Source organism: Halichoerus grypus, chromosome 7 (assembly GCF_964656455.1).
Source record: "Halichoerus grypus chromosome 7, mHalGry1.hap1.1, whole genome shotgun sequence".
In the NCBI taxonomy this organism is placed as follows: Eukaryota; Metazoa; Chordata; class Mammalia; order Carnivora; family Phocidae; genus Halichoerus; species Halichoerus grypus.
The window spans coordinates 144495583-144508654 of NC_135718.1; the positions used below are offsets into that span (position 1 = coordinate 144495583).

The 13072-nt window shown below is 41.4% G+C and overlaps 1 protein-coding gene across 6 annotated transcripts in view; it reads left to right on the plus strand.

Moving 5' to 3' along the window:
- MARK1 (microtubule affinity regulating kinase 1) overlaps positions 1-13072 on the plus strand; it is a 115661-nt gene that overhangs the window by 82598 nt on the left and 19991 nt on the right. For all 6 annotated transcript variants that reach the window (XM_078078381.1, XM_078078380.1, XM_078078382.1 and 3 more), the window contains exons 10-13: positions 7176-7275; positions 8341-8453; positions 11154-11307; positions 11610-11803. In XM_078078381.1, the coding sequence (XP_077934507.1) occupies positions 7176-7275; positions 8341-8453; positions 11154-11307; positions 11610-11803 (561 nt within the window). The remainder of the gene's footprint in view (positions 1-7175; positions 7276-8340; positions 8454-11153; positions 11308-11609; positions 11804-13072) is intronic.

Here is a 13072-nt window from a genome sequence, read left to right on the forward strand (position 1 = left end):
TAAGTAGAGATTCAGAAGCATATGGTGAACTTTTACAGAGGTTGAAACCATTTAAGAAAAATTATTTCCATCTGGCTATCTTAAAGTCCATAAATTTTTAATGTGCACCTAAAGTGTAGGGTGTATATTTCCATTGTTAATTTATTTCTTTATAATTCATCTGAATCCGTTATTTTGATAGAATTTCTCGGCAAGTAGTCATGTATGTTCATTGGCAGTGATGGCTAGAGTAAACTGTCTCTTGTTCAGTTTGGAATCTTGTTTGACCTCTTGTTTCTCGTTTTGAGATATCTCAGGGGCGCCTGGCTGGCTCAGTCAGGGGAGCATGTGACTCTTGATCTTGGGGTTGTGAGTTCAAGCCCCATGCTGGGCGTAGAGATTACTTAAAAAAAGAAGAGAGAGAGAAATCTCAAATGAAATCCAAAGTGGATTAGTTTATTCAGCTGGTCTAGTGCAGTTTGCTGGCCTGGTGATTTGGACCCTGCCTGAAACCACACAGCGAGGGTTATGTGAATACTCCCCTGTCACACAGCACTTCATTTCTGGGGGCATTTCTGCCTTGGCCTCAATACAAACTCTGGTTCCCACAGAAGAATTTTGTACGGGCATGAGGTTCACACAACTAAGGCTTCTTCCACGTGGGTCTCCTCTCGCATACATCCATATTTTGTTGCTCTCTGTACCTCACTCTTGAAAAAGTACTTCACATTTAGAATTAATAGAGTTAATGTCCCTACATGTTCCTTTAAGCAGATTTCCTTCCCCACCTTTGCCTTCCATTCCTTTTGCCAAAGGAAATTTTTCCTCAGATTATTTTTATCTTGCTTTGAAATCCCAACTATTTTTGTGAGACAGACTCTTCTGAATGGACTCCTGGCGATCCCCAGGGACTACAACAAGAAGAGAGGACAGCAAAACTGTGTCCCTTCTGTCCTCGCTGCCTGTTGTCTTTCCTTATCGCTGGGATTTTCTCACTTTCCCTGGATGAGCGTTGCCTCGGATCTAACTTTGTGTGAGGATGAGTGGAGTCAGCGCTCCCGCTGTGTTTCCTCAGATTGTTCTTCTCACAGTGCGATTTCTAAAATGTTGCATATCATCCTTGTTAATAAAATAGAGCATTTCACCATCACCCATCAGATCACGTTTAAATTCACCATCTGAAGACACTATGTCTCCCATTCTTTCATTGCATATTACCTTGGTTCGGAGTCAGCTTCTTCACTATGTCCTCCTTACATCCCTCTGCCTTGACTCTCCCACCAATCCAGAAACTACTGGTATTCCCAGAGTCACTTCACATCCTCTCTCCTTATGATTCCTTCCCTGAAAACTCCAGCCCACACTGCAAGTTGCCCTTTTGGTTTCTAGTAATATGTACTGCTAATAGCACAGTTTTGCATAGTTAATTCTGTTATGTGTTCATATTTTTTCAGGTTTTATGAGTAAATCTTATTTCCCCAAATAAAAGACAAGTTGTCTGAGGGTTTGGTCCACATACATATTTTTCCTTGATGTAGACAGATACATAATGGTTACGAAATGAACACCAAATAACCACAGTTTAATTGAGAAACATCAGAAAATTTGGATTATTTTCATTTTGCTTTTAATTGCTTATCGTCCAGCTATCAAATCTCTTATTGCTCCTATATTTCTTACTTAATTCATAGATACCCTATTTATTCTGCCAGGCACTTGAGTTAAAATACTTAGAACCTCTTGGATTCCAGCCTTTCTTTCCCTCATTCCCAGAACAAATTCTGTCATCAAGTGCTTCGGATTATACCTCTAGGTTTTCCTTCCATTTCCTCATGCCCAGCGCAGCCCGAGGTTGTCTGTCTCCTGGACATTCTAGCATCTTCCTTAGCCATCTTCATTGCTAAGCTCCTCTCAACACTTCACTGTACCCAGGGCTTCTGTAGCAGCCTTATTTTAAAATACTGCCCAGTTCAAAAGCAACAACAAGCATGTGTGTTGGGAAAGATAGCACAAGGCACAGCCTTTATCCTCAAGGACTCTAACTGTAGTTTGGGAGATACATGTGTGCTGTCTCAGTATCTCCTTCAGGAAAGCTCCCTCTTCTGTGCCGTGCCACCCCCTCTCTGCTGACACCTTTCTCTCTTAGCCTTTGTACATGTATCTTCCATCTTAGACAAAGGCACCCTTCAGCCCCGCAGTCGTCGTCTAGTATCCCTTCTTGTTCCTCCCTTTCTGGCCTGACTTTTTTTTTTTTTTAAGATTTTTTTTATTTATTTATCTGAGAGAAAGAGGGAGCACAAGCAAGGGGAGAGGGAGAAGCAGGCTTCCCTCTGAGCAGGGAGCCCAACGCGGGGCTCCATCCCAGGACCCTGGAGTCATGACCTGAGCCGAAGGCAGACGCTTAACCGACTGAGCCCCCCAGGCACCCCCGGCCTGATTTTAAAGAAGCATCTCCACTTACAGTCAGCAGTTCCCCGCCTGTGTGTTGCTTGTCCTCGCACTGCCTTCTGGCTCCCAGCCCCGCTACTCCCCTGCAACTGCCCCCAGCGAAGCCACCTGTCTTTGCTCCTCAACACAACCAATTACTAACTTAGTGGTCACCTTCTTTGCAGGACAACACTGTCCTCTTTCAAAAACTCTTGCCTTGCCTCCCAGGTCACACTGTGCAGATTTTCTGCCTCCATTTGCTTTGTGGGCTACTTTTCTTTCTAACCCTTAAGTGGGGCTCTGCCATGGCCCCTCTTCTACTCATTCCGAGTCTATTCAGTATTCCTGGAAAATCCCACCCGCTTTACAGCTTCTGTCATTCTGTGTTGGCCGTTCCTGAATCTCCGTCCCCAGCCCAGATTTCCCTTGAGCTTCCCTGGAGTTTACAGAACGGGTCTATTTGAATAACCCGTAGCACCTCAAACTCAGCTGCTCCAAAACTCAGCTGTGTGCTTCCCCATCCAGCCTCCTTCTCTTTCTGAGTTGGCTTTCTCAATAAATGGTGTCAACCCCTCCTACTCAGCTGTCTACACCAGGAACCTGGACACCGTCTTCACTTTCTCTGAATTGTCTCACCTCTTCATACCCCTGCGTATCCAATCACAAAGTTTTGTTGATTTTTACCAGCCAAATATTGAAAATGTCTCTTTTCCCATTGCCACTGCCTCATTTTATTCAGACTAGCATCATCTCTCCTAGATTCTCACTAAAGCCTCTTCACTGATTTCTGGGCCTCCAGTCGTGAACCCCTCCAGCCCGCTCTCTGCACACTGGCTGGAGAGACTTCAGAATAATACTCCCCAAAGATGTCCCTCACGTGATTGAAAGAAACCCTCTCGGTCCGGTCCCTATTAATTTTCTCCCCTCATCTTGCCTCACCACCCATCTCACACCAGACACTCCAGTCATATGGAACTTGCTGCCCCCCAGACAGGCGCCACTGTTGTTTGCCCTTGGGCCTCTTCACACCCACCGTGCCCTCTGCCTGGGTTGCTTGCTCGCGCTCTCCCTTCCAGTTCCTTGTTGCATGATGAACTCTTAATCTTCCAGAATCTAACTTCCTCTTACCGAAGATTTGACTGTTTATAAATCTCACTCCATTAGTTACTATTTTCAGACTCTTAACATTTCATCTTAAACTTGAGAACATCACTGAGGACTTAATTTGAGTTCATTTGAAAAACCAGAAGTATTTATGTCTAGCTTATGTTCATTTTCTTCTTTGCCCGGCCTCATTCATCATAATATCAAAAAACGTGCAAAGAATTCCCATTAAAAAGTAATGTTTTGATGAAAGGACAGTTAGACTTCTTTGTATTGGGGGGGTGTGCATGCATACATGTGTGCGTGTGCCCACATGTGAGCACACGTATGTGCGTGTGCGCAAGCACATGTGTGTGGAGAGAGGTGGGGTTGGTTCTGTTTATTTTAAACATGTTTAAAGGCTTTCATTTTTAAGCTTCAGCTTCTTGTGCTGCCACCTCCATGCGCCGGCTGTGGAAGTGAGTCGCTCGGTGTCAGGGAGTAGGAGGCTGGATTAGAGCTTGCAAAGTGCAGGCGGGATTGCATGTGCTGTGGGGCTGTCCTGACGTGGTCCCTTGTATTCTCTGAGGATTTTTATTATGTATTCTCCTTCCAGCCTAGGAAATTCTACCAACAGCAGAATTTTACTTCTGCAGATACTAGGGCCCAACTGCTGTCTAGGCTTCTGCCAGACATACTATTTGAGAAGGGGGAGATGAGGAACAGGAAGGACCTTAATATTTTGGGAAATCATGTAGCTGGTGTTGGCAGCTCTGCTTTTTTCCTTTTTATTTTTTTCCTGTTGGGTACCCTCCCCAACACTTTTCCCTTATTGATGAATAATCACTAAAGACTTAGTGACAGCATTATTGTTTTTCAAGTTTATAAATGGGTCTACTTTATTTAAATGTGCTGGATAAGGTACTTAAATTTCTGATGTGAATATATATCGTATATTTTTATCCATTCATCTGCCAGTGGACACTTAGATTGCGTGTCTTGGGTATTGTAAGTGATGCTGAAGTGAACATAGGGGTGCAGATATCTCTTCAAAATAGTGATTTTTGTTTCCTTTGGGTATATGCTCAGAAGTGGAAAAAAGAAAGAAATCCTGCCATTTGAGACAACATGGATGACCTTGAAGACATTATGCTAAGTGAAATAAGTCAGACAGAGAAAGACAAAAACTGTATGATCTCACTTATATGTGGAATCCAAAAAAACACAAAACAAATTTAGAGAAACGAGAACAGATTGGGGGTTGCCAGAGGTGGGGGATGGTGGGTGGGTGAAATAAGTAAAAGTGGTCTGACGATACAAATTCCCAGTTATGAGTCAGTTACAGGGATGTAATGTACAACATGGTGACTATGGTTAATTATACTGTATTGTGTATTTAAAAGTTGCTGAGAGAGTAGAACTTAAAAGTTCTCATCATGAGGAAAAAAATTGTTAACTATGTGAAGTGATGGTTGTTAACTTACTGTGGTGATCATTTCATAATATTTATGTATATGTTTATATATCAAATCATTATGTTGTATAACTTAGACTAATACAAAGTTATATGTCAGTTACATCTCAATAAAATGGGGAAAAGGAAGAAGAAAGTTAGTGGTGATCTGTTAAGAGTTACATGTCTGCATAATTTTAAGCATATATGAATTATCTACAGATTTGCATTGAAATATGTATCATGTGACCAAAACCTTTGGAAAATTCCTCCGAGCCAGAACAGCGGTATTCTTACAGATTCCAGTTCTTAGAGGCCTGCTCTGGCGTTCTGTCTTCTAGTGAATGATTTTAGCTAAATATTATTAAATGAAGGGAAGGTATCTGGGCAAACAATTAGCCTCAAAAGGATCTCTATATGGAATTTTATTTTTCTGATTAGGAGAATATTGGCAAGTAAAGTTACAGGATGGAGAGTATACTTTGCAGGGCCTGGAAAAAGAGTATTAATATATCAACACCTAAAATGTTCCTGAATGAAAACCTAGAATTCAATAGTAATAAAATGTTAAAAATTTTTCTAAATTAATACAGGATCATTTCCCCAGAATTATTCCCCACTAGTTGCTTTTTTGTGTGTGTAGTAAAAAAACACATAAATGTATACTCTTTACAATTTTAAGAGTACATTACAGTGTTGTGACCTCTGTGTACATTGTTGGACAGCGATCTCTGGAACTTGTCCCCCTTACATGAGTGAGACTCTGCACCATCGAACAGCTCCCTGTTACCCCCTCTCCCAGCCCCTGGCAAACACCATTCTACTGCCCGTTGCTAGAAGTTTGATTACCTTAGATACCCTCATATAATGATCATCTGTCTTTTTGTGGCTGGCTTATTTCACTGAGAAGTGTCCTCAAGTTTCATCCACAATATAGCATATGGATTGCCTTCTTTTTAAGGCTGAATAACATTCCATTGTGTGTAGATACATTTTCTTTATGCATTCATCCATCAGACATTTAGGTTGTTCCACATCTTGGCTATTGTGAGTTACGTTGCGATGAACATGGGTGTGCAAATACCCTTCAAGATCCTGTTTCAGTTCTTTTGGATATATTCCCAGAGATGGAATTACTAGATCATATCTGTAGTTCTACTGTTAAATGTTTTGAGGAACCTCCGTACTGTTTACCGTAGCAGCGACACCTTTTTACTGTCACCCCAATAGTGCATAGGGGGTCCGGGTTCTCCACATGCTCACCCATGCTTGTTATTTTCATCTTTTTCGATAGTAGCCATCCTAACAGATAAGGAGGTGATACCTCATCATGGTTTTTATTTCCCTGATGATTAGTGACGTTAGCATCTTTTCATATGCTTGCTGGCCCTTCGTATATATTCTTTTGGAGAAAAACCTGTTCAAGTTCTTTGCCCTTTTCTCAATCAGGCAGTTTTTGTTGTTACTGAGTTGTAGGATTTCTTGTACGTATTGTGAATATTAACCCCTTATCAGATATACAGTTGTGAATATTTTCCCGTTCCATAAGATGCCCCCACTAGGTTGTGACTATTTTCCCGTACCATTGGGTGCTCCCACTAGGTTCCCTTTTAACAACCCGGGACTCTTGTTTCAGCAGCCTCACTTAAGTTTGACTCTGGTAATTCACACCAGTCCCTGTCTTTATCCTGATTCTTGCGCATCCCTGTCTCTAGGCTTCCATTTTGACCATTCTTCCCTTCCGTATTATCTGAGCTGCCTTTACTGACTAACCCTGATTTCTATGCCCCACGATCTCTGCTTTCCTAATGTTTTAACAAATGGTGATTTTAAAATACAGGTATACATATATTTGGTAAAAGACCAGGAAAAAGAGACAGTCTCTTCTAAATGTAATACTATGAAGGAGAGGTTGAAATCAGTAGGTCCTTAGGTTAAAACTTTTAAATGAGAAGACACTCCTTTTAGAGGACTATGGGCAGCAAGCTATTTTGAATGGATACATTCGGTGAATGTGCAGGATGATAGTTGTAGTTGTCATAAGTTATGTAAGTGTGTCCCAAAGTCCTTTGCCTCTTGTTGGCCTGCTAATCAAACTGGAAACTAACTTTAGATAGAAGACATCATGATACTTGTTGAGTAAACCAGTAAATTTCACATTTACTAAAATAGAGCTAAAATAAGTGGTGGAATGTTCTGATTGGCCAAACATAATGTAAAGTTTATTTCCTAGCAAATAATGAAAGATCGGTGGATGAATGTTGGTCATGAGGAAGAAGAGCTAAAGCCATATAGTGAGCCTGAACCAGATTTCAATGACGTGAAAAGAATAGGTAAGTATTTAAACACCGTGAGATGTGCTGGCCCTCCACTATAAGAGACTTGTCATCTACCAAAATAGTGTTTAAAAATATAAATAAGAAACAATTTTTATTTGAAAAATACTTGCATTGTCATCTTTTCTTTCCATCAATTTCTTTCACACCAAACATTACAAATTCCAAGTTTGTCTGCATGTATACTATGATCTAATTCAGTTGTTGGCAACAGTAATATAAAAATTAAAATAACATAGATGAACCTCATCCTTTTCTTTCAGTAGTCCCTAAAAGGAGGAATGACTGGTTTAAGTATCAGCACTGGTCAGACTGTTAAGTATCAGCAACACATAGCATGTATTTTAGCTGAAAGTGTGGAGGCACTTGAGCTGAAGGGATGAACACTTTGGCTCTCCCTTTCAATTTTCCAGTGTCTCGGCAAAGTGCTTCCTCCCACACCCAGCGGCACTCTGCTTCCAGCCTGTTCTCTGCGTTTCTCTGTCCATTACCAAAGCCATCAGAGACTCAACAAGTGAGTCATCTCCGCTGTGCCCCTCTCTGACTTGAGAGCAGAGGGGCCAGCGAGGTCTCACTATTCTAGGGTGTTTGGAATCCAATAAGAACAAGCATTACAGGCCTTCCAAAGAAGAGTCAACCTGCCTTCAGATCAGAAAGCAGAAATTGTTAAGAGATGAGAGAAACCACTCTGTGCGTGGTGAGAGTGTGTTAAGAGATAGAGAAAAAGAGAAGGGATTTTGTGGGTGTCATAAATCGTGTGTCTCTGGCTGGACAAAGGCATTCAACTCAGGAATGCGTTAGGTGCTGAGAAACGGACTAGGCGCCTGAGTATGGATCCCATGATACGGATAGTGTCTGCATGAAAAATTGTCAATGTATAGGATCTAAATATGCAGTATCTATATATTAATAATCCAGAAGTTTTTATAGTTAACATTATACTATAACATTTCAGAATTTAGTTTTCATATTTCATGTTGGCAGGCTTGCTTACAGTTGTTGGTTTGTTTGCAAAATAAACCCATTTTCAGAAAATTTTGCTTTTTTTTTTTTTATTTCTAGACATCATGGTCACCATGGGTTTTGCACGAGATGAGATAAATGATGCCTTAATAAATCAGAAATACGATGAAGTTATGGCTACTTATATTCTTCTAGGTAGAAAACCACCTGAAGTAAGTTCTTTACCTTTTTAGATTAATGTTAATTATTTCTTGAGACAAGTGACAGCTAAGATAAAATGTTAGCTGTTAGCACCTTTATTCTGTGTGGTATCAAAAGTAATATAAAGACCCTAACATTCTTACTTTTAGAATTCAAACTCAAGATGCTAAGTTATGAACTGGTTTCATTTCCAAGTACCAGGCGAGATTCTGCTATGAAAGTTAGCAGACCAAGTGCCTTGCTTAGCTCTGAGAGGCACACGCAGTCTAGTCTTTGAGAAGGAGTTCCCCCAGAGTTGTGTCTCCAAAAGCAGCAGGCCTGCCAAAGGTAACGTGGTCATTCTGGGTGTGCAGAAAACACAGTGACCAAAACAGAGAAAGGGACAGCATGTAAAACAAAACATTTATCTGAAGTGATTAAAAGATGGGAATAGGAAGAGGCTGTTTGGTGATATTTTGCCTTGTAGAACGTCAAGTGGCTTTGATGCTTTGCAGTTGGGAATTCTCAAGGCCAGGAGAGATCTATAATAAGGAGATAGATTCAGGAAATAACTGTGTACAGATAATGGTTGAACCACAAAAGCAAATGATCCTTTGGGAGAGCAAATATAAAGGTATAAACCGAGAGTCAAGAACAGAGCCGAGCACATGGACAGTTTGTTAACAATTAGACATCTGTGGGAGGCATTTTATAGAATAGACTGAAATTATTTTTAATTAGATAGTTAGTTAGTGAAGCAGTACATTCAGCTGACATTTATTGAATCATTCCTGCCCTGGAAACTATCCTGTGTACCGCGACCAGGAAGCTGAGAAAGTCTGCTCTCACGGAGCCCTGGGCCTGGAGGGGAGGTGCACAGTCAGCGGTGTGGTGCAGGGTGCTGCCGCCCTGATCAGCGGCAGGCACAGGGACTCTGGGACACAGAGGAGGACAGGCACCCACAACAGCTAGATGTAACAGGCCATGGTAACCCGTTGGAAATGAGGATGTGAGAGACCCTCAGGTTTCCAGCATAGGTGACTGGTTTTGTAAGATGTATTTGCCAGGATATGAAGAGAGTGTGATTTCAAGGGGAAGGTGGGAACTTCGTTCTATTTGGGATGGTTGAACTTGAGATTTGTGTTGGGCGGAGTTGTTCAGGAGACATTTGGAGACACAGGTCTGGCTTGGAGGGAGTGACTCGGGCAGCATCAGTAGGTTGGGAGCTGTGGTGAGAGGAGCACCCCATTAACGCACCAGCAGCTCTTCTAAGGACTTCACCGCAGGAGCCCATCTCACCTCGCGGGAGGGGAACCTCGGTGGAGGCATTAATAGTTGGAGAAGTGGCATCAAAGAAGCCAAATCAAGAGAATTTTAGGAAGTGGGAAATAGTACAAATGGTTATTTCTGAAGTCTTTGACCTGTTTCTACTTAGCCTTTAGATTTCACTCCCGAGATCTTTAATTTTCCTATTAATTTAAATATAAAGGAAGCCCTAGCATTACAAGTATACAACCCAGCCCAGACTTGAATTAAAATGAAGTTTGACTTGTATTGCGTATGAACTAATGAGGCTATTCTAAGTAAGAGCCTGAACTTTGGAGCCAGATTCACCGGGTTTGAATCCGCACCCCTCCTCCACCCCAGCACAGCCACTGACTGTGCAGCTTAGGCACTTGCCTTAATTTCTCTGTGCTTCAGATCCCTGGTGCATGAAATGGGGACAGTAAATAGTACTTAGCTCTGCGGGTCACCGAGAGGGTTAAATGAGTTAATATTTCAACAGTGCTTAGAACAGTTCCTGGCACATTGCTGTGTGTTCTGTGTGATCTATTACCAGTTTCATCATCAGTATTACTTTGCTGTTTGCCATTAGTGTCTTTACATATGAATTTAGATTTTCCATTGGGAAGCCAGTGATTGAGTGAGAAGCTTGCCAGCAACAAACATCTTCTGTGTTTCGAGGAGAGGGATAGTGAACCCCCAATTTACCATGCTTGTCTAAATAGATGCAGTTTCTTAATCAGAGCCAATAAACCACATTTTGCTCTGTAAATATGGTAGAAAGAAAAGGTGTGTGCGGAGTTACAATTTTAGATTTTATCCTGAGTTTGAATCCCAGAGATGTCCCTTGATTCTCTTAACTGCGGTCCTTCCATCTGTGAAGTCGAGGTTAATAAACAGCTGCATTGCTGTCACGACTGAACAAAGTAACACATAGGAAGAGCTTCCTTAGCAGGGGGGCCGGTTATATAATAACCATTCAGTAATTGGTAGCTGTTGTTTGGTGTTTTGACTAAACTAAGGCTCCACAGCCATCTGTGCGAGATCGCAGAAGAGCGCATGCACTCATGGAAGCACACAGCCGGTTCCCTCCCTCCCTGGCCGCCGGCTTGCGGTTCTGTATCCGAACTTTTTTTTTTTTCTTCAGTTCTGATTACTCTTTATATGGCTTGGAATAGATTAGAACATCAATCAATAGTGCATATTGTTTGCATAAACATTTTTATTTTAAAATCTCTGTGCAGGGGTGCCTGGCTGGCTCAGTCAGTTAAGCACCGGCCTTCTGCTCAGGTCATGATGCCAAGGTCCTGGGACTGGGCTCCCTGCTCAGCGGGGAGTCTGCTTCTCCCTTTCTCTCTGCCCCTCCCCCCCACTCGTGCTCGCTCTCACTCACTGCCTCTCTCTCAAATAAATAAATGAAATCTTTGTGCGCTATCTTCTTCTTATAGTTTGAAGGCGGTGAATCGTTGTCCAGCGGAAGCTTGTGTCAGAGGTCACGGCCCAGCAGTGACCTGAACAACAGCAGCCTTCAGTCCCCTGCTCACTTGAAGGTCCAGCGGAGCATCTCCGCAAACCAGAAGCAGCGGCGTTTCAGTGACCATGGTGGGGGCAAAGTCAAATAAGTGAAAGACAGACCAGTCCTACTCAAACTCGTATTTACTGAGCATTATACATTCATGTCTTCATGTGCTTGTGTCATCTGTTATCACAGATCTATATTATTGCATGATTAATATTAAATCCCCTTTTCAGGGACTAACCTAATTTTTGTAATCAAACAGTTTAATGTTAGTTCCAAGTATAAAATACACAAATAAAGATATTTTTAATTTAGAGTTTTTGTTCGTCAGGAGAAACTGTGTCAGTTGATTTTCACCTAATTATGCTCTTTAATTTTATTATAGCTGGTCCATCCATTCCCCCTACCATATCATATACCAAAAGGCCTCAGGCTAACAGCGTGGAAAGTGAGCAGAAAGAGGAGTGGGACAAAGACCTAGCTCGTAAACTTGGCAGCACAACGGTTGGATCAAAAAGTGAGATGACTGCAAGCCCTCTTGTGGGGCCAGAAAGGAAAAAATCTTCAACTATTCCAAGTGTGAGTAAATATTCCAGTATCTCACAGTTTGTTGTTGTTATTTGTTTTCAGATTTTTTTTGTACAATCTTTGGAAAACTTTATCCTTTTCCAAACACACGTTTCAAAATTTTAAAGTGAGTCATACATTTAAATAACATGCAAAGGAGGCCAAGCTTCTCATGATTACGTTTTAAGAACAAAAATATAAAATATGAATTCTTAAAATAACACTTACTTCAAAGTAAGATTTAAAAACCTCACTATAAAAATGGTACATTAAACTTTCCTGCCTCATTTTTCCTGTTTCTAATATTTACTTAAAACTATATTGGTGCACTTAATTTTATATTTACAGGTAAGCGGTTCAATGAAGGCAGACTCCATTAATGATTAATTTATAAAGTGAGCTCACATTATTCACTTAAAACAGCAAATTTGTAGGGGCGCCTAGGTGGTTCAGTCGGTTGAGCATCCCGACTCTTGATTTCAGCTCAGATCATGATCCCGGAGTCCCGGGATCGAGCCCCACATCGGGCTCCCTGCTCAGTGGGGAGTCTGCTTCTCCCTCTCCCTCTGCTTCTGCCCCTTCTCCTGCTCGTGCGCACGCTCTCTCTCTCTAAAATTATAAATAAATCTTAAACACAAAAACAAAAAAAACCCAGCAAATTGTAGAAATTACATAATCGGAGCTAGAAGGTAGATTGAAGCCTTCTCTTGTAAGACAGCAGGAAAGAATAAAGAGAAAATATAAAAGAAAAGACTAAAATATACTAAGGATAGAAGTAGAATTGGAAACATCTAGATCATAGAAGTTTAGAAGGGAAAGGGCACAGAGTGAAGGGGAAGAAATATTTGAAGAAATAATAACAAGGAAAGAAGAAAAAACTTAGTATTAGAAAGATTCAGAGGGGCATGTGGATGGCTCAGTTGGTAAGCATCAAGTCTTGATTTCGGCTCAGGTCATGGTCTTAGGGTCGTGAGATTGAGCCCCGCGTCAGACTCTGCACTCAGCAGGGAGTCTGCTTGAGATTCTGTCTCTCTCTGCCCCTACCCGCCCCCACTCACTCACTCTTTCAAATAAATAAATAAATAAATAAGTAAGTAAGTAAGTAAGTAAGTAAGTAAAGTAAGTAAGTAAGTAAGTAAGTAAGTAAGTAAGTAAAAGTAAGACTCAGAAAGCCAGAAGGAAAACCTACTTCTGCTCTCATTAAAGTGGAACATATACACACCAAAAACAAAGTGAAAACTTTTAGAAAATGTCCAGGATGAGACAGCAGATGACCTGAAC